Source organism: Chrysochloris asiatica, unplaced genomic scaffold (genome assembly GCF_000296735.1).
Source record: "Chrysochloris asiatica unplaced genomic scaffold, ChrAsi1.0 scaffold00219, whole genome shotgun sequence".
NCBI classification, from domain to species: domain Eukaryota; kingdom Metazoa; phylum Chordata; class Mammalia; order Afrosoricida; family Chrysochloridae; genus Chrysochloris; species Chrysochloris asiatica.
Window position 1 is genome coordinate 3762962 of NW_006408737.1, and position 21303 is coordinate 3784264.

At 43.6% G+C, this 21303-nt stretch overlaps 1 protein-coding gene across 1 annotated transcript in view; it reads right to left on the reverse strand.

Annotated features, from left to right (window-relative positions):
* Positions 1-21303, reverse strand: part of MRVI1 (murine retrovirus integration site 1 homolog) — a 190061-nt gene that overhangs the window by 125883 nt on the left and 42875 nt on the right. Inside the window, 2 exon segments of the mRNA XM_006873009.1 lie at positions 5176-5256; positions 5259-5332. Of these exon segments, the coding sequence (XP_006873071.1) occupies positions 5176-5256; positions 5259-5332 (155 nt within the window).

Genomic DNA, 21303 nt, shown 5'->3' on the forward strand with positions numbered 1-21303 from the left:
AAGCAGACTAACCTGGAGTGGCTAGAAGAACAGATGATACTTCTTGAAAGAAAGACCTACAGGAAAAATACAAAACAATATAGGCAGACTGACTGTTACTACAAGAACAAGTAAGTTGTTTGCCCAGGAGACATCAAGGCAAGTGGTCAGGTCCCCTCAATGCAAACCCCCTTCCAAGATTAAGACTCAATGGGAATACACGCTCTGATTGGTGACCCCGTTCATCACCGACAAGGGGAAGTGAGGGGAAAACAGCAATGAAGCTGTAAGCTAAGCCCTACAATGTTCAATAGACTCCTGTGAACCCGGGTGGAGACCTGGTTGGCCAGCAGTGTGGCAAGACCTGGGGATTCTTGGGCCCAGAGTCAGTGACATAGCCACAGAAGACTAGAGTGGAGAATGAAGTGTCTAGCTAATAAGAAGTGAGGCCATATGCACAAGAACAACCACACTTGCAGATAATACCCACTTGACCTGGCTTCAATGACTGGATGATCAGAGCTCAAACAGAAGAAGAAACAAGAGGTTAAAAAAAAAAAAGTAATCTGATACAATTTGATGAAGCTGACCTACACCTATGGATGCAGTAGCTCAAAAGGGGGAACAAATCTTTACAGCAAGGATCATTCCCACCCCCTCCATACACAGATGGGCAACTTGGACATTGGCTATCCAAATGGGAGGGGGGGAAGGAGAGGGGCTACAAAGGCAAGAAGTGACTGGCTTACAAGCTTTCAAGAGGGAACCTAGATCCAGAGGGCGTGGAGGAAGGTAGAATCTCCACTGAGTAGTATCCAATCTGTCTAGGAGGGGCTGATGAAAGGAAATACGGATAGGTCTCTTGGGATACAATAGTGAATAATGGTTATCAGGACTGATTGTGAGCATTGGAAATGTAAAGGTAGACGTTTTGTAGCAAGGAGGGGAGTGATTAACTTTTCAGCCTAGGAGCGGAGGTCCCTGGGACCATCAGGGCCGAAGAGCGGAGAGTGGGACCCTACCCAGAGAAGCAGTGATGCCTGAGATGGAGGCAGAGATACTGATGTGGAGAGATGGAGCCATTGGGGACTTTAGACACAGAGAGGGAGAGGGACTGTGTGCTGACGACCAGGGGGGCAGGCTTGTAGTGTATACCCTTTGGTTGGGTGATGTTGCATGGAGGGGATTGTAACCATGGCAATGAAATGATACACGATAGGATGAATGTAAAACTAATGTTCTCCCATGTAAACTATCACATAATTCACAATAGAACATTTTTTAAAAATTAAAAAAAAAAAGTTCCTGAGGTGATTAGTTTGGGGCCCACTACTAAAGATAAGCATTAAATTTCTAATGACAAGGCCGGCAGTTCAAACCCACCAACCACGCCTTGGAAACTCTACAAAAAGTTGCTATGAGTCAGAACTGACTCGAAGGCATACGAACAACAGATAGCTTTGCCTGTCTGCAAAGTTGTTGTTGTTGTGAAGTGCTGTTGAGTTGGTTCCATCTGTAAAGTGGGGGCATAGAAAAGATCTGGAATTCCTTTATGTTCTGAGGGTCTGTCATTCTGTGGGTCCTGAAGGCCCTAGGCTTGTGTCCTAATAGCTTCTCTTCCTACCAGAACCCTTGTCTATGAGTTCATCCCTTTGAGTCTCTCCCTGATCAAGTAACAACCCAGAAAACACAGTTCAGGGCACAGCCACACACACAGAGTGCATTTCTGGGAGACTTCAATCTGAGATTAGTTTGTGAGTTTTGATTACAGCTCCAGATTTGGAACTTAAAATGTCTATGTGTGCATGTGCGTGCACATAAAAAGAAAAACGGGATTTAGTCTACATCTTCTATGTTCTGCGTGGGAAGGCTTTGCCTAGTGCTTGTGCCAGTGATGGGAAACGGGGGCGGGGGCCTGAGGCACCAGAACTAGGGCTGGACCCTGGGGAATTGTAAACTCAGAAGGATGCTCTGTTCTTTGCCTGCTTTACAGAGTGGGAATTCACACGGTACCGGGAATTCCAGCTGGATCCTCCTGGTCAGCCCCACTTCCCTGGCTGCCTGCATTTCACTGCTCCAGCCCCTGGAGACTCCAGGCAAACTTAGGAGGCCTGGCTCTTCCTCTCTCCCCAAGAAACCCAATGAGGGCTGTCTGGTGGGTATAAGAGGGTGAGAACCCGTTCATTGGCAAGGCCTCATTAGTCTCTAGAGAACTCAGGGAGGCCCACTGCCTGGCAGGAATAGCTGAGGAGTTAAAGAATGATGGATCTGAAGGGACCCTCAGTCTGGGGCTCTAAACTGCCCCAGCTTCATGGTCCCTCAGACCAATGAAGACACTCAAGGACTGGGGTGAGCAGGTGGAGTTTAGGAGGAAGAAACCACTTGTCCTAGATAACAGATGAGGAATTAGAGGCACAGGAAAGTAAATAGACTTGCACAAGGTCTCTTGATTAGGATGAACAGGAGCTGTGATTCAAGTCCAAGTTGATCGGACCACAAAATTCCATACACTTCAAACCTGGGCTATGTGCCGTCTATCACATGATCCCAGGATACCTGGCTCCTAAGTCACGTTAATTCCTTTTCCTACTGGGATCCAGCAATGCAAAAGTTATTGGTACCTGAAAACATTGTCTTTGATGTCTTAATTTTCCATAAGCACAGAAATAAAATCATGACAAGTGGAGGGGCTTCAGAACCTACCTTCTCATTTGACAGAAGTCTGGTTGAATGGGTTTGTGTAGAACTTAAATCTGGAGCTCCAACTGTTTAAGTAGGGCTTTCTTACACTTGACTGTGTGTCAAGCTCATGGATCAATTTCCTACTTTGACCAACCCTGGAAATTTACCCTCATACCTAACCTCATGGAGCTGTCCATATAGTGGTTTTGAAACACACTTTGGTGTTGTCTTGTTTTGTATCGCCTGGGGAGACAGTGTGAATGAATGTCCTTTAAGTTAGAAATGTTTGGAATCAGTAGAAACTGAATTCATTGTAAAAGGTAATCTGTACTGAAGACTGAGTTGTATCTCTTTTATTAGGAATAATTTTATTCTAGGAAAGCATGGCACGGCTATTTGGGGAAGATGTCTTGGATTTGAGAGAAAGATTTTATATGAGAATTAGGTTCAAAGGCACTACAATTGCTAGAGAAATGGAAGAGGTTAGAAATGGCTAGTGCAAGAAAAAATCTGGAGCTGAGGAGTATGGTTACTAAGGAGCCACACCCAGGAAAGTCGTGATCCACAATGAAAACAGTCTCATTTGGAATCCAGTTGCAAGTGTTTTGGTCTATGTTGCCATTCCCTTCTTTAACCCCAAGCTTTCCAAAGAGATGTTTAAAACCTCATAGTCCACTATTGCTAATGCTTTGGGGAATCTCATATACTTGGGTAGAAGCAGCAGCAGGAAGTAGGCCACAGGATGCTCAGTTCAGGGAAGATCAGAAGTCACCTGCAGGAGAGCAGAGCAACTTTCTTGGTTCACTGAAAACGTCTATGAGCAGCATTCACTGGGGCCCAAGAAGCCCCTGGAATGGAAGCTCAATGAAACCCTGAGCTGGGCTGCCTATCACCAAGGAACTGAGGGTTTAGTCACTGCCACTTAGATGTTTAAGGAAAGTGTGCCCCCACAAGGCTGCTGAGCTCTGTAGCATTTCAATCCCACAGGCTTAGGATATAGAGATACAAGGGGTTACTCTTAATGAATACTTATTATCTAAGTTCCCATAGTTACAGTGTATAAGAAAACAAATGCTATCATCACATGAAACTATCACTCAAGATCTTTCTATTTATAAAATGTATGTTCACTCAGACATTCTTCCTCACTTAAACGAGCTATTCTCTCTCATCTGGCCAGGAGCACTTGTAAGATAGATACAGTATGATGATGCAAGTTCAATGTAAACAAACTGCAAAGTTCATGAAGCCAAAGAAAATGATGTTGGAGAGCTTCACATGTAAGGTCAGGTCAGTGAGAGTCAGATGGAAATGAATCAGTTAACAAATGAAGAAAAAAAATGATGAGGATGATGGCAACTAGTATTGATTTAAATATCAAAGGATTTTTTAAAGTTCACGGTATGGAACACCTTTAGGGTACTGAAACTATTCTGTGTGATACTGTAAAGGTGGACACACACCATTCTGAATTTGTCAAAACCCTAATATACTAGTAGCAATAATATATTAATATTGGTTCATCAATTATAAAAATGTACCACAGGGATGCAATATAAAATTTATAAAGAAACGGCATAGGGGGAGATGCAACTCTCTTCACTTTCTGGATAATTTTTCTATAAACCTAATACTGCAATAAAAAATTAGTCTATTTAAAAAAAACAACAACTGTCTACAGGTGAGCAGTCCCACCTGTCACTCTGAACGCAGAGTCTTCTTGCTTGTTTTCTGTGATCCTGAGCTAAAAAAAACTTTTTTTAAGTCCCTGCAAAATGGATGGAGGCCTTAAATATTTAAAAAATAAAATTGCTTGACAAGGGTTGCACTATAAAATAAAATGTGAAGCGAAGGATATGTCATTATACAAATAGACTATTTTGTTGATATGAAAAATAACTACACAGAAACCAAAATCAACACTTAATTATTTGTACATTCTAAAAATTGTCATTCAACCTATATTTCATAATACATAAAACAACATGTCATAATTTTATTTTCACAATAAAATCTCTATGATACCCTTTAACTTAATTTCATCATTTCCTGTTTTATAATAAAATTTCAGCAAAATAATTTTTTAAGTATTTACTATGACATTTTTACCTTATTTATCTACTCACTGAAGTGACCTTTTGTTGATACTCACTACTCTGACATGCTGAGGCCTCATGCTGAGTTTTGGCCTCTGCCTCTTTCTCTATTTTTGCTGAGCCAACAGGGTTAGGGTGGCTTGACTTCCTACGAGGTCTCAGTCAGACACAGCCCAAAAAGTTCCATTTTCAGGATATGTGGGAGGTTGGCACAGGACTGGGCAGTGTTTCATGCTGTTGTGTATAAGTTCGCTATGAGTCGGAACCAACTCAATGGCACCTAACAACAACTGTCAATGTAAATGAACTCAGTGTAATTAGTCCTCAGCATGGAAGTTACACACCTTCCCACTGCAGGCAGTAAGCACATGGATTGACCCCTGGCCAGGCTAGTCAAGAGCAGAGACAGGGTACTTACTTGGCTAGTAGGGCTCTGGACTGCCTGTGGATCTCCGGGGGGCTCCTCGTCCTCAGGAATGTGGGGCATGGCAGCCTCCTGACAAATTTGCTGTGAGTGCTCAGAACCTCCGCTGTGTCAGCCCCCACAGTGCTCCAAGAGGCCTGGGTTCTGCAGGCTGAGGGGACGTCAAAAGGACAAGTCAAATCCATTCCTACCCCTGTCCTGAGCTGGCTCCATTTCTAGGAGCCACAACCTACAAAGAGGCCCAAATAGCATCAGCCTGCTCAAGTTTACATCAACACTGAAGGTCAAACTAGACTAGAAGCAAGCTCTTGGAAATGCATTTCCTCCACTCACTGGCTTTGTTTACAAAGTCAGAGGTGACCTTAGAGATTTGCATCTAATTTGGTCCTTACAGTAAACAAAACTATCCCAAAATGGGAAAAAACTGCCTCAAACTCCTCAAAGCCAATGCTAATGGAAGACACTCCACTGGGATCAGGTTCGGATTTGTGTACCATTTGTTGAACCAGGCACTCTTCTAGGAGCTTTATCAGCATAGTCTAATTGAATCCTCACAACAACTCCTGATATAATTATGACTATTCCCATTTTATCAATGAGGGAACGGCCCCAGAGAGTGCAAGCCACTTGTCCAAACCATACAAAGAACCAAACATTTGAACAAAGATCTTCCTGATTTTGTGACTAGACTTCCCTTGACCATGAAGATGGAGAGTAAGGGGACATGTTCCTGACCTTATTCTTCATACTCTTCATCATACTTTGGTCCTCGGTACCAGGCTCTCTCTCCTGAGTACAACTCTCACTGGGCCTGTTAAAGCCACAATTCTAGAACTTCAGCCAGGGTGAAACTTCTGGGCCCAGTGTAAAGTCCACTCCAAGCACCTCATAACACACCTTGGGTTGCTTCCCCAGAAGCCACGCCACCCCCTTCCCATGGTATAGTAGCTTTGAGGCCCAGCTGGGATTGACCCCATTCAGCATAATATCCATCTGGAGCCAATCTGGTGATTGGCTCAGGGATAGACAAAAGACCCAGCCAGTCAATGAGCAATCACTGTAACAATGAACTGAAACAGACCACGATTATATCTTGAGGTCTGTTATACAACAGATTGGAGCAAATGTGACAGCAAATAACAACAATACCAGCAAGCCAATGAGCACATGGCATTTCTCTGGTTTCAGTGATTGGTTCAGTTTCTGGAACCCAGATGCTTTCTTGTGCTCTGACTGGTGCAGCTGAAACCATTCTGCTGCCACGAGGAAGCCAGACTGGGAAGAAAACTGACACACAGAGAGGAGGGCGGAGTCAAGAGAGTTACCGCAAAATGGAGCTGGAGTGCTGATCAAAGTGTGCCTGAAGCCAGAAGTCTTTCCAGACTGGCCCGGTACATGAACAAAGAAATCTCCTTCCTGTTTAAGTCAGTGGTTTGGGTTTTCTGTTACTTATAACTGAAAGTATCTAACTACTGGATTCTTAAAAGTCATGAAACAATGCTGGTGGAACTGTAGGACAAGCACTAGACTGTGAACCATGAGACTGGCAGTTCAAACCCAATAGCTGCTCCTCAGGAGAAAGATGAGGCTTTCTGCTCCTGTAAAGAATTACGACCTATACAAAGTCTCTGGGCGTCAGAACTGACTCGACAGCATCTAACAACAGTCAAGAGGTCCAGGATTATGATTTCTCATTTCCTGCCAACAAAACTGAGCCAGTGAGTCCAACTGCTCTGCTTACTCTTAGATGAGAAGTCTACTAATATCAAGTTTCCTTCCATCTGGAGTGGAGGGATAGCAAGGGAGAAGGAATGCAGACTTTGAGACCATAGACTTGGATTCAAGTTCCCACTCTACAACTATATGGTCTTTAGAAAGTTGACTTAGCCACTGAGTCTCAGTTTCCATGTCAGAAGCATGAGAATGCTCCCAATGCAGGGTTGTTCCGGTGATGAAAGGAGTGTGCCCAGCACAGAGTAGCTGTTGACAGAGACCACCTGCATGTAGGTCTGCAGCCCAGGAAGCTTGTCAGGAGTGCTGAGGATCTCTCCCACCCCTATACTTCTTTACACCTCCTGCCCCTTGTGATGATGGAGGAAGTCCTAAGAGACCTGCAAAATCAATAAGCAGCCTGCTTCTGACACTTCAGAGCCCTCCTGAAGGAGCCACTCTGCTGACAGCAATGAAAAGCACCAGATCCACAGATGGCATCATCAGATGCTGTACTAAGCCACAAAAATGAGGCTACTAGAACACACATGGAGGATGGAGGGACACAGTCATTTACTGAATACTTACTATGTCAGACAGCTACAGGGCAGGCCTAGATCTGGCATCAGCCACCTCTCTGACAGACCCCTTACCCCAACCCATGGCACTCCCCCTCCCCCCCGCCCCATACACCTGTTCTGGAACTAGCTCCCTGAGGTAGGCCATGTATTTGATTTGTTGTGGATTCTCTACAGGATTCATTAAAAAATGCCTAGGATGCATTCCTCCCATCGTGGGATTGGTCAGTCACTGTGACCATCATCTTGGCATTTTTCATTCTCTGTCATGGAAAGGTGGCCCCACTTAGCTCTGAAACAACTGAGTGACACCTGCTGGTCAGCTCAAGAAATCTCATCTCAAGTAGACAATCCATGAACTATGTCATTCATTCACCACATTTGTTAAATGCTTACTGTACCAGGCACCATGCTCAATGAGGAAAATGAGGTCTTGGCCCTGAAGGAGCATGGAGCCTAATGATGAGAGGCAGTTGGAAAATAGCATGCAAAGTGCTGAGTTGGTTCTAATTCATAGTGACCCTGTACAGGGTTTCCGAAGAGCAGCTGGTGGGTTTGAACTGCCGACCTTGTGGTTCACAGGCAATGCTGATCCTACATTGTCACACTCGGAGTCCAGAAAATGGTATAATGGGGCTAAATATTTGAAAGAGAGGAACACAGAGAAAGGGTCCTTAACTCTAGAACTGGGGGCCAGAGATGGAGGAGTATACTTGGTTTTAGTGAAGATTCCATGATAGAAATTTTGTTTGAACTGAGGCATGAACACTGAATGATGAATAGAATCTCTCCAGTCAGAAGAGTTGGTGGATGGAGGAGGAAATGAAAACAGGAAGGGGAGAAACCATACTGGACAGATTTAATGCAGTTCTTAGGAATGAGAACTGTGGGGCTAGGGTATGCTGTATCTCCCATCCTAAATGGCTACTGTATGAATAAACTGAGCATCAGGTTCACCCAAAGGTGAGCTCTGTGATTAATTTCTGTCACTTTTACGTGGACTTCAGCAACAGTGACATTAGCAGTATAAGGTAAAATACATCATAACAGGGGTTGAGGTCGAAAAAAAGTATTCACAAACTCCAAATCCACCAATGAAGTCAACTACACCTCCCAGAAACCTCTTACAACTAAATGTGTTGATCTTGCAATAACAGTCATCTATGAGTCTATGCATAGGTAGACACACAATCTGAGCAAGTGTGGGAGGGACAGTGGAATCACACCCACGAATATATATAGGTCTGACAGGCATGTTTGTACATGATTGCTTACCTTGGCTGAAAATATAGACATGAATATTGATGTTATTGTTGTTAGGTGTCACTGAGTCATTTCCAACTCATAGCAACCCTATATAGGGTTTCTGAGGAGTGGTTGGTAGATCTGAACCTCTGACTTTGCAGTTCCAACTGAGCTTGCAGTCTAGTGCTTATCCTAAAGTGACACACAAGAACTCCATCCATGAATGTGATTGAGCATAAAGGAGGTAAAGTTATGAAAACCTTTTGGCGCTGTGGGTTAATACGTCAGACTGAAAAGTCATTTGAACTGTAAGGTCGGTGGTTCAAGCTCACCAGCTGCACCTTAGAAACCCTCTACAAGGTCACTATGGGTCAGAATCGACTCAATGGCACTTAACAACAACAACAACACATCAAGAGGGAATGAGTTGCTGAGCCTGGGGAGATAACAAGGTCAATTGGCATAACAAAGTCCACAAAGACAGTGTCCTACATCCTACTTTGGTGTAGTTACTGGAATCTTAAAATCTCATGAATGTTGTTAGGTGCCATCGAGTCAGTTCTGACTCATAGCAACCCTATGCACAACAGAACAAAACACTGCCCTGTCCTGTATCAGCCTCACAATTGTTATGCTACTGTTTCAATCCATCTTCTTGGGGCTCTTCCTCTTTTCCACCAACCCTTCACTTTACCAAGTATGATGTCCTTCTCCAGGGACTGGTCCCTCCTGATAATATGTCTGAAGTATGAGAGATGACGTCTCACCATCCTGGTTTCTAAGGAACACTCTGGCTGTACTTCTTCTAACAAAATACAAATACAGACTTGTTTGTTCTTCAATATTTCTTCTCCAATAACTCAAATCCATCAATTCTTCTATGGTCTTCCTTAATTCATGGTCCAACTTTAATATGAATATGAGGTTAATGAAAATACCATTGCTTGGGTGAGAGGCACCTTAGTCCTCAAACTGATATCTTTGCTCTTGAACACTTTAAAGAAATCTTGTGCAGTATTGCCCAGTGCACTATATCGTTTGATTTCTTGGTTGATGCTTGCATGAGTGTTGATTGCAGATATAAGCAAAATGAAGTCTTTGATAACTTCAGTCTTTTCTCCATTTATCATGATGTTATTTACTGGTCCAGTAATGAGGAATTTTGTATTCTTTACATTGAGGTGCAATTCATATTGAAGACTTTGATCTTCATCAGTAAGTATTTTAAGTCCTCTTTGCTTCCAGCAAGCAAGGTTGTATCAACTGTGTATCGCAGGTTATTAATGTTTTTTCTCCAATCCTGATGCTACATTAGCCATATAATCCAGCTATTAGGATTATTTGCTCAATATACAGATTGAGTCAATATAGTAAAAGGATACAACCCTGGTGCATAGCTTTCCAGATTTTAAACCACTCAGTATCCCCTTGTTCTGTTTGAATGACTGCCTCTTGGTCGATATACACGTTCCTCATGAATACAATGAAATGTTCTAGACTACTCATTCTTTACAATGTTATCCATAGCCTGTCATGATCCACATAGGTGAAAGCCTTTACCTAGTCAATAAAGCACAGCATCTTTCTGGTATTCTCTAGTTTCAGTCAAGATCCATCTGACATTAGCAGTAATATTCCTAGTTTCACATCCTCTTCTAAATCCAGTTTGAATTTCTGAGAGTTCTCCGGTGATGTACTGTTGCAGCCATTTTTTAATTATTTTCAGCAAAAGTTTACTTGCATATGATATTAATGACGTTGTTCAAAGATTTCCGCATTCTACTGGGTCATCTGTCTTTGAAATGGACACAAATATAGATCTCTTCCAGTTGGTTGGCCAGCTGGCACTTGGCACAAATACTTTTGTGCTAGATGCATCAACTTTCTTGGTACAGATGAGTGAGCACCTCCAGTGCTGCATCAGTTTGGTGAAAGATTACAATTTGTTTTCTGTCAATTCCTGGAACCTTGTTTTTCACCAGTGCCTTTGGACTAGATTTCTTCCTTCAGTATCATTGGTTCATGATTATATGCTACCACTTTAAATGGCTTAACATCGATTGTTTCTTTTTGATACCATGACTCTGTATGTACCTTCTATCTTCTTTTGATGTTTTCTGCATCATTCAGTATTTTGCCCATGGAGTCCTTTAATATTTCAAGTTAAGGTTTGAATTTTTCTTCAGTTATTTCAGCTTAAGAAATTCTAATTGCATTTTTTCTGTTGGCTTTGTAACTCCAGGTCTTTGTATGTGTTATAATACCATTTAAAGTGTGAGCACCTAAGGTGCAACTATTGGGCTTTCCCTGCCCAGGGGAAGGAAGTGTGAAGAAAATTGCAGACGCATGGAAATAATTAGTCTGCTGGTCTAATCAACCATATGAACAAACAAAAAAAAACTAAAACTGAATGGGTGATATATGTGCAGGTGCAGATGGTCTTGATAGGCATATAATGTCCACAACATGGGAGGTGATAGTTCCACTTTTCCTTTATATTTAAAAATCCACCGGAGGTCCCTGGGACCATCAAGGGAGAAGAGTGGAGAGCAGGACGCTACCCAGAGAAGTAGTGACCCCAGAGATGGAGGCAGAGATGATGACGTGGAGAGATGGAGTGGCTGGGGACATTAGACCCAGAGAGGGAGAGGGGCTGTGTGCTGATGACCAGGGGGTTGCTTGATGATGCATGGAGAGGATTGTAACCATGGTAATTAAACGATATACGATAGGATGAATGTAAAGCTAATGTTCTCTCATGTAAACTATCACATAATTCACAATAAATTATTTTTTTTAATCCACTAAATATCTTACACTCTGAATGTTAAGGATTTGGAAAAATTGGGACAGGTTCAGGAAAAAAAAGGAAGCAAGAGGCCATAAGAACAAAGATTTGTTTTAAAAACCAGAGACTTTGAGAAGAGAAGGTGCAGTGAGAAATAAAATCTCTTCTCAGATAAACGTTCAGATGGTTTTATTGTTTCCAAGGGACAGACTCATGGCCAATTACTAAAAGGTCTGATCAAGGCAAGGAAACATTTCCTAGAGGTTGGAACCATCTGAAGATAAAAATGGGCTTCTCTTTAAGGTAATGAGCTCCCCATTACTGGGGAAGTTCCAGCAAAGGTTACAGCAAAGATCACAGGATTCTAATTCACTTCAGACAACCTTTCCAATCCTAGGATTCCAAGGAACCTTGGGTCCTTCCTACTTGCAAAAAACCACAAGACTGATGGCCCCATCCCAGAGGATTCTGGGATCATGGTATCCCCAAATCTCATCAGAAATATTACATTTTCTAACCTCCACTTCCCTTCTTCCACCTCCCACTCCTTAGGAAAGACCCTAAATTAGTCTGTGGGTCAAGAAGCAAAACAAAATAGGCATGAATGAAGTCAGACAAACCCTAAAAGGTGTATGCTGCTAAAAGATAAAGGCAGAGTAGACACTGTGTGAGGTTTCACACTAGACAAAGAGAAATGCCACACTCCTCTGCAGGGGCCCCAGCACCCCTGTCTGCAAGCCCATTCCCACGCTGTTCCTGCCCTGTTTTATTTCTCTCCCATCCATGATTACAATCCCACTGCTTAAAATAGCAAGGTAAAAGCAGAGTCCTTCCCCCGGGGTGACATCTGGGTTCCGCTGGAGCTCGTGGGCACTCAGACTATGTATCCATCACAGCAAAGTTTAGAATACAATCTCCAGGAAGTGGCGATCTAGAGCATGGGCCCATAAAAGGAAAAAATATTTAGAAATGTTTGGTCTCCAAGCTGCTCCTTCTGTAAGCCATTTTCAAGGCACTTTTCACTGCCTTTCAAGCCTGGCCAGGAAAGGGTTAGGTGGGTCAGTGCCAAGTGTCAGTTCTTTTGACTCTACTCCTTCTACTCCCAGTCAGTGCTTAAGTATAGCCTGGCCCATTTTACAGGAAGGAAAACTGAGGTGCGGAGAAGAAAAGCAAGCAGCTTGTTTGGATCTAGTTACCTTTGCACCTGGGCAAATGATCCACAGGCCTCTTCTGAGATAATTATCCATGTATTTTTGTAAATGAAGAAGTTAGAAGTCCATAAACCAAAGTTAAATGTTTCATCTGGCCCTGACCCTACCTCTGCTCATGAAAGAAAGAAAAATAATATACTTTTGCGCTAGATGCATTTTAAATCCTGTATTATTTAATCCCCATGAGATGGGTTTTATTATTTACATTTTACATTTTAAGGAACTAAGACTCAGAGAGATTCAGTAACTTGCTCAAAATCACACAGCTAGTAAGTGGCAGAGCAAGGATTCTAACCTAGTCAACTCCATCATCTTTCTCCTCCTCCACTCATCCTCCACCACCAGAAGTTCTGCTAAAGTTTAGCGAAAGAACCCAGCCACGAGGGCCTCTGGCCTGCCTCCGACGGGAGAACTGGAGTATGTACTATGCATGGGGGAGGTGAAATAGGGCGGGGAGAGAAAACAGCACCAACACTCGGGCTTATCGAGTTCGTATGAGGATATTATAGTGGGTCCACAGTTTAAAGTTCATGATTCCCACTGTGCGGTCTGGCAAATTGGCCCATCCATTTGTCTGTCTGTTGATTCATCTACTTATCTATCTCATCTTCTGACTCTTCTATTTATATGACTGTCCATTGGTTTGTCCATCCAACCATCCAGCTCAGAAAGTCCTATATTTGTTAGGTCAATAGCACAGGCTCTGTCCTAGAAAGAGCTGCTGTAGGACCCTAATGGCCACAAGGGAGAGAAGGAAAGGGCTATTGTGACAGAGAGGCCATACAAGCACAGGCATGCCTAGTCCCATCTGGGTGAACGTCTCCAACCTGGAGACGTCAGCCAGCAGGATGTCCTACCAAGCACTGGAGCAACTGCAGGAACCGTGGTACAGAAAGTGTCTTGACTGAAACTATCCCCTTCAGGGCTTTCAACAACTCGATGAGATGGGTAGTATAAATATCATTATTATTAACATTCTCTCTCCTATTTTACAAATAAGGAAATGGAAGTCCAAAGATTTGCCCCAAATCACACTGCCAATAACTGGCAATATCAGGAGTCAATCACAGGTCTGTCTGACCCTCCAGCCCCTTCCAGACTTATGCAGACCAACTCACAACTGACATTCTTAGAAGTGGCCTCTTCCGACTGGCCCCAAAGATATTGTTCCAAAATTTGAGACCAACCTCAAACAGATCACATTCCTCTCTGAAACCACAGTTACAGGACAGTGAGCTGTGTCCCAAGAACATGGCCAGCAAACTGAGTGGCTTCCAGATTCCCTGTTAATCTTTGGGTGTTGGAGGCCATTCTGGGAAATAACAGGTTAACCCAGACACCACTGACCTTTGGGGAGTGACTCAGAATTCTCAGAAGGGAGATTTTTTGTTTTGTTTTTTTTAAATACTTCCAGCTTTGAATTTTTGCTTTCATTTTAGCAGCACAAAGAATTTGAAAGAGATTAGGTTGCTATTAATACCACTGGTCTGTCTCTAGATGGAGAATGCGATGGAGGGAATTGTTTGGGTGACTGCACACACATCTCATCTCTCAGCCCCTCTGCAAGTTCAGATGAAGGGGAAGGCCTTTGGGGATCAGTCCTAGTCCCATTTTTACAAATGGTGAACTGAGGTACAGACAGGGGCAGGGTCCTGGCCACAGCTGTAGGGCAGAACCAGAGAAGGTTCTAGAGCCCCTGCTCCCCAGACTCTTCTTCGCACAGGTTTGCTTGTAGTAAAGAATAAGCTAATATGTCTGTGCCTCCTGATCTTCCTTCCTATCATGGTCATGCTCACAAGAGAGAGGATGCTCCCCACTCCCTGAACTGACCACAGGTTAGTCCTGGACAGACTTGGAAATTTTCCTCAGACGTCAGAGATAAGCCCAAAGTGCTGAGAAAGACATCTGTGGGTCCCTGGGCCTGGCCAACTGCAGAACAGTTCGCCTGAGTGGAGGTCCACTCCATGAGAGCTTCATCTTGTTTCCTATCTTTGAGATGTTGTTAGAGGGCTTTGGAACTTGGCTGGTTGGATTCAAATTTTCTCTTTACCTCGTCCTTGCTAGATTAATGTTCATAGACCTCTGTTTCCTCATCTATAAAATGAAGGTAATAGTATCTATCTTAGGATCCTGGTAAGGATTGAATTAGGAAATGCATATAGAGTGTCTGACAAATGGTATTTACTCAGTGAGGTCTCTTTCCCCTTTCCACTGCAGTTGAGTTCTCTCAGTCATAGCATCACCAAAACCTAACCAAGGACCAAATTCTCCAGAGCTCATGTAGTGGCAGAACTTCCGCTTTGTGCTTTGCAAGTAAAAGAGACAAAGCTTTGGTGTGACCAGGGCTTGGTTTCTGATTAGATACGTAGATTAAAGACAGTCTGACATGATTGGAATTAAACCAATCCATAGACATGTACCCTAGTGATACTGCAAGCATTACTGAATTGACCACAGCACTGGTAGTTAGTCTTGGGTCTGTTTGGTTCCAAAGCCCCAGATCTTTCCACCACCTCTGTGCTGACTCCTAAAGGACAGAGGTCTCCGTTCCCCAAGTGGAAGCTGAGTTCTAGCATGAAGAGTCCTCCAAAAACAAGAGCCAGACAGTATGTTATAGAGCAGGTGCTTGTGCTAAAGTTTATTGGATCATTGAATGAATGATTGAATGTGTCAGTATGGCCAGAGGATTCTCTCTGAAAGCAGATTTGGGAGTAGGGGTAGATGGAGAAGAGTGAAAGTGTGGGGAGGAGCCTCATGGACAACAGAAAGGGTGTGGGGAGGGACTGAAAGTGTTCTTCCCAAATAACTACCTCTCAATCCTATTCCCTCTGGTCCAAAGGCTAGGAGTGCAGGAATTGGGGTCTAGTGGTACTTTGGTGAGACGGTATAACAGCCATTTCCTGAGTACCCCAGCACTCCCAGGGGTCTACACCATCTCTGGGAAAACTTAAAGCCCAATTTTCTCTAGGCGTGTTCTCCACTCCTGAGAATCTCGACAGGCTTTGTTGGACAGGAGTCTTCTTCCACCAAGTCAAAAGGCATTCTAGCCCTGGGCATGTGGCAGCCTCTGCTCAGACAGACTCAGGGCTACATCCAGGAGGAGAGCTCAAGGCAGTCTCCAGAGGAGGAAGGTAGTAGCCAGCCTGGTGCTCAGTCAGTGGGACAAAATGGCACTTTCAAAATAGTAGCTGAAGCCCTTCAGTGCCTCCTTTCCCTTAACTAGCCTTCCCCTCAGGGATTATGAGCTGAGCTGCTAACTGCAAGTTCAGCAGTTTGAATCTACCAGTCTTTCCTCAGGAGAAAGATGAGGCTTTCTGCTCCGGTAGATTTACAGGGTCACTATGAGTTGGAACAGACTCTACCACCCTTCCCCTCAGGCTAGCAGGGGAAGGACTTTTTGCTCTGGGAAGGACTGTAGCAGCAGGAGGTAAAGAAAAGGGAATGTGTTTCTGCCTTTTAAGTCTTAAAGGGCCCTTATGGAAGTGGAAAGGATGTAGGGCACATGAAAAAGACTTGGGAGAACATATTCCAAGTAAGGGTAAGTCTTCCATCCCCAAGACTAGTAAACGATTATAGGGGTGAGAAGAGAGTAGAAGCACTCAGAATGCAGACACTGATGAAGGCCCAAAAAATGAGCCTGCATTTTGTTTCCCTGAAAAACCAGTTGCTGTTGAATTTACTGACTCCTGACAAATCCCACGAGTGTCAGTGTACAACTGTGATCCAGAGGGTTTTCATTGACTAATGTTTCTGATCTGGTTTGCCAAGACTCTCTTCCACAGAGCCTCTGGGTAGACTTGAATCTCTAACCTCTTGGTTACTTTTCAATCACCCAGGGACTCACTATTTTCCTGAGGAGGTAGGGAGAAAATTCCCAGATATGAGAGCAGAAAGGTTTCGGGACTTGTCTTAGGTATCTAGTACTGCTATGACAGAAATATCACAAGTGGATGGGTTAACAAACAGAAATGTGTGCTCTCACAGTTTGTTGTTGTTGATATTGAGTGTCATCAAGTTGGCTCTGACTCATAGCGACCCTGTATAGGGTTTCCAAGGAGCAGTTGGTGAGTTTGAACTGCCGACGTTGTGCTGATCTTCAGCACCATACCAGGAATCCACAGTTTAGGAGACTAAATATCTAAATTCAGAGCTCCGGCTCTGGCTAAAGGTCCTGAGCTACTTTCAGCATCTGTAGATCCAGCATTCCTTTGAGATCTCCATGTATCTTGGTATTAACCTTTCCCTGGGTCTCTCAGTCACAGCATCCATAACAGCCCAGGTCCACTCCTGGCACTTCTTTCTTGGTCCCTCTTTCTTTGCTCACTTCTCTCTCCTCTTATCTCTTGTAAGATAAAAGGTGGTGCAGGCCACACACCTGGAAAACTCCCTTACATCAGATCAGGATTGTGCTGGGATTAAGGCTATTACAGCCCACCCTTAATTCTTTTAGGTTTATCACATCAGATCATATCAGAGGGATCATCACATAACTGTCACATTACATCCTTACATAATTGTCAAGCCACTGAGAATCATGCGACCCAGTCAAGCTGACACATATTTTGAAAGGGATACAATTCAATCCAAAACAGGACCCATTTCCCTGACAGAATTCTGAGAGAAAGACCCCCAAAGAGTTTGATATGTTTAGAAAGATGAGGTCTTTAGACTTCTTCAAAGGGTTTCACACATTGGGCTGGAGGAGATGAGAACAAGCAGAATAATTCCTGTGTACCCATTGGCAGAGTCATCATTCTTGACGGTATCTTGAGAAAGATGATGACTAACTAAGCAAGGACTGACAAAGAGCATGGTGGACTTCTAATCAAATGCCAGCTGAGATAGATGGCATGAAGATTAGGATATCCCTCCTCACCCTGACTCCTTGGCACTCTGCAAATTAGATGCCACTCTGGAGGAATAAGGGAGCTTGAGGAAAACCTGAAATGTTTGAGATCCAGGTTCTACATCCCTTGAAAAATGGTCAAGCAAGGGCCAAATGTCCTCCTTTTCAACGACCCTAACCCTCTCTGGTAGCGTAGTGGTTCTGAATCGGGTGGCAAACCTCAAGGTCAGCAGTTCAAAACTACCAGCTGTTCTGTGGGAGAAAGATGAAGCTTTCTGCTCACATAAAGATTTACAGCCTCAGAAACCCTGTACAGGGTCGCTATGAGTCGGAACCGACTCCATGACATATAACAACAACCCTCTCTGGACCAAGATTGGAAGTGAGCCAAACATCTCTTCAGGTTTCCATTTCAACTTGTTCACTTCAGCAATTCTTTTTTTAAAAGTCCACTTGAAGTTTTTTTTGGTCTTGGAAACATGTGCAATTGCTCAATCGGAGGCAGTTCAAAGGCTCCAGGGACAGCAGAAATGTATCTGTGTCTCTTATTGAGCTCTTCACAGAAATAAATCTTGCCCAGTCCTCTTTGTTCCGGGCCGCCCAGCAGCCTCTCTCCTGAGTCACTCACTCCAGGGTGGCATGAGTCATCATGGTGGGGTTAAGGACCACACGGTATTCATGGGTCTGAGAGGTTCACCAGGGCACAGAAGGGTCATTAAGAAGGAATGGGATGAGGAGTCACCTCTTGGGTCCTGGGCTTGGCTTTGTCTTCACCAGGAATATAACTTTGGGAAGTCACTGATGCTGTCTGCGAAACAGACGATTCTAACTTGCTCTTTGGAAGAAACTCTCCAGAGCCAGTTCATGTCAGCTCACAATAGCATGATGTTAAATTTTCAGGAATTTCATGAGCTGATGCTAAACATGAACATTATTAAAAAATAAATTATATATGCTTATAATTAAGTAAATTATATTTAAAACAGGGGAAATAAATATTCAAAGTAATTGCTTCCTAATTATTTCACTGGGAGTCTCTGGGTGGTGCAAACTGTTAATGTGCTCGGCACCTAACCAAAATATTCAAGTCCACACAGGTTCAGGTCCACCCAGAGGGTTCTCAGAAGAAAAAAATCTGGCAGTCTACTTCTGAAACATCAGGCATTCAAAATCCTAAGGAGCACAATTTTATTTTCATACACATGGGGTTATCATGAATCAAAATCAATTCAATGGCAACTGGTAAGAAAGTATTATTTTACTATTGTCTATGTTCTTGCAGTCCTGATGTGGTGCTGTAAGATAAGTACTGGACTGCTAACCACAAGGTCAGCGGTTCAAACTGACCAGTTGCTCCTCAGAGACCCTATACAGAGTCACTGTGAGGTGGAACTAACTTGATGGCACTTAACAACAACATCTACGCTCTTGGGACCATTTGCAGGTATTGTATCTGTTTGTGGAGTGCTGCTGCACATTTCTTCCCAACTCTACATTCAAAGAGATTGAATTGGTAACATAATAGGAGAGAGAATTTGTACCACAGAAATTAGCAAATGCTACCTATTGCCTTACAAGTCGCCTTTCTCCTCCAGAGCACTGGCTGTTAAATATTTCCCATCACAGCACTGAGCCTCTCACTCTCAGGCCTCCTTCTCCACCCCTGCCAGGATGCAGCAGGACTTTAATATCATCCCAAAACAGTATGCTTATAGGGACCTGGTCTCCAGTTGCCTTTGAACAACTCTTTCCAAGTGTCCTGTGGACTCCTCACACTCACCACGTCCCAAACGGAACCCATAATTTCTTCCCTTCCCCAACCTTGCCCTCCTCCAAGTCCTCTCCTCCTGTTCCCTGAGTTAGAAATCTGGGGTCATCATGTCACCTCCGTCTTCTCTATTGTCCATATTCCTAGTTCAGAGCTGCTTGTGACCATTTCCCTCTTCCCCATCACCAGCACTCCTGCTGGGGTTCTGTGTGACCTGAGTCACTACAACAGCCTAATTGGTCTTCTTATTCCAGATCACCCTTCTCATCCACCCTCCACAATGATGCCAGAGAAGTGCATCTTCTGAAACCTTTGAGGAAGCCCTGTGTTGATGGAATCAATTCTGACTCTGAGTCCCAGTTACCCTCTCTGACTCATCTCCTCTTTCAGTTTACATACACTTCATGCCCAAGCCCCAATGGGCCAACAGTCAACTTCCAAACATGCCCTGCTTTTTCACACCTTTTGTACAAATCCTCTCACCTGTGCCTAGGTGGCCTTCTATTCCTCTTTCTGTACCTGATAAACTCCTACTCATCCTTCAATACCCAGTCCAAATACCTCCTCCTTCATAAACCCACTACCCATCTTTACCCCGAGTCCACTATTTTCACACTTTATACCGTCCTCAACTCAACACTTCGCACATTGTCATTTCATTTTATGTGTGTCCATGTTACATTATCAACTAGAATTTGAACACCTTGAGAGCAGGGATTGTTTTATTTGTACGTCTATCTTCCATACCCAGTACAGGCTGCATCCACCAGGTGACCACTTCTGATATATACTTTGAGAACATGTTCCTCTGGACTTTATTTGATAGTTGATGTAATCCATAGTAAGCAGAGCCAACTAAGAGCACTATCTGGGAAGTATGTTTCTTTTCTCTCTCTCATCTTTCATGACTCTGCCGCTTTGTTTTGTAGTCATTTGTTTACTTCTGCCTGCCCCACTAGGCCGCTGTGGTGCTGTGGGTTAATGCGCCAGATTACAACACTGTTTGAACTGTAAGGCTGGCAGTTAAAGCTCGCCAGTTGCTCCTCAGAAACCCTATACAGGGTTGTTGCTATGGGTCGGAACCAACTTGACTGCACTTAACAACAACAACAATTCTATGAAGATATATGATAAGTTTCTTTCAGCTAGATGCATAAATCTCCAAGGTGCTGTTAAGTGTGAATTAAGTGTGAATCCAATGAATTCTGAAGGTTTCCCTATAGGTCACACTACCCACTAGCAGCTCCTCCTTCACGTTCCCCAATCATTTTCCATTTAAGACTCATGTCCTAGACTGTGAGCTCCTTGATGGCAGAACGGCATGTAATTCACCTCTGTACACCTACCATCCTGCCATTGACTGGGACCATAGGAAGTGCTCAATGAGGATGGTTTGAATAAATATATGAATGCATGAAAAAAATAAGTATCATATTCTACAAAACTGAAAGGTTACATGAACAAACCCTGGTTTGTGAGGAAGGCCTTGGGAAACCAAGTGACCCCTCTAGGGCTAAGTTCACTTAAGGCCTCATCACAGCCTTAGAGTTCCTCACTGTCAAGTAGGGAGGACTTGGTCTCTACTTCTCTTTTCCTAGAGGTCATGAACATTCAGCATCAGGGCAGCTACACATAGAGGTGGAAGGCCATGAGTGCCCCTGTTGCCACTGTTTCCCCATTTCAGTTTTGATGTGATTGGTTGTCTTCTTCCCTGCCACACTGATAAGGCAGATTTTTCCCAAATGATTTCATCAACTAAAATCTCACAAGGAGAGCAAGACTTCCTCCTTTGATACCTCATACCTCTGTTTCTACTAACCAGACATTAAATGTAAAGTGACTTTTAGGATTCACTTGTTATTGGTACTTTCAGCTTTGAACTAAACTTGAAACAGAGCAGCTGACTGGCCCTTTCAACTCCACCTGGAAAGCTAGTTAAAGCTGTTTGGTGGGCTTCTTGTTGTTCTTAAGTGCTG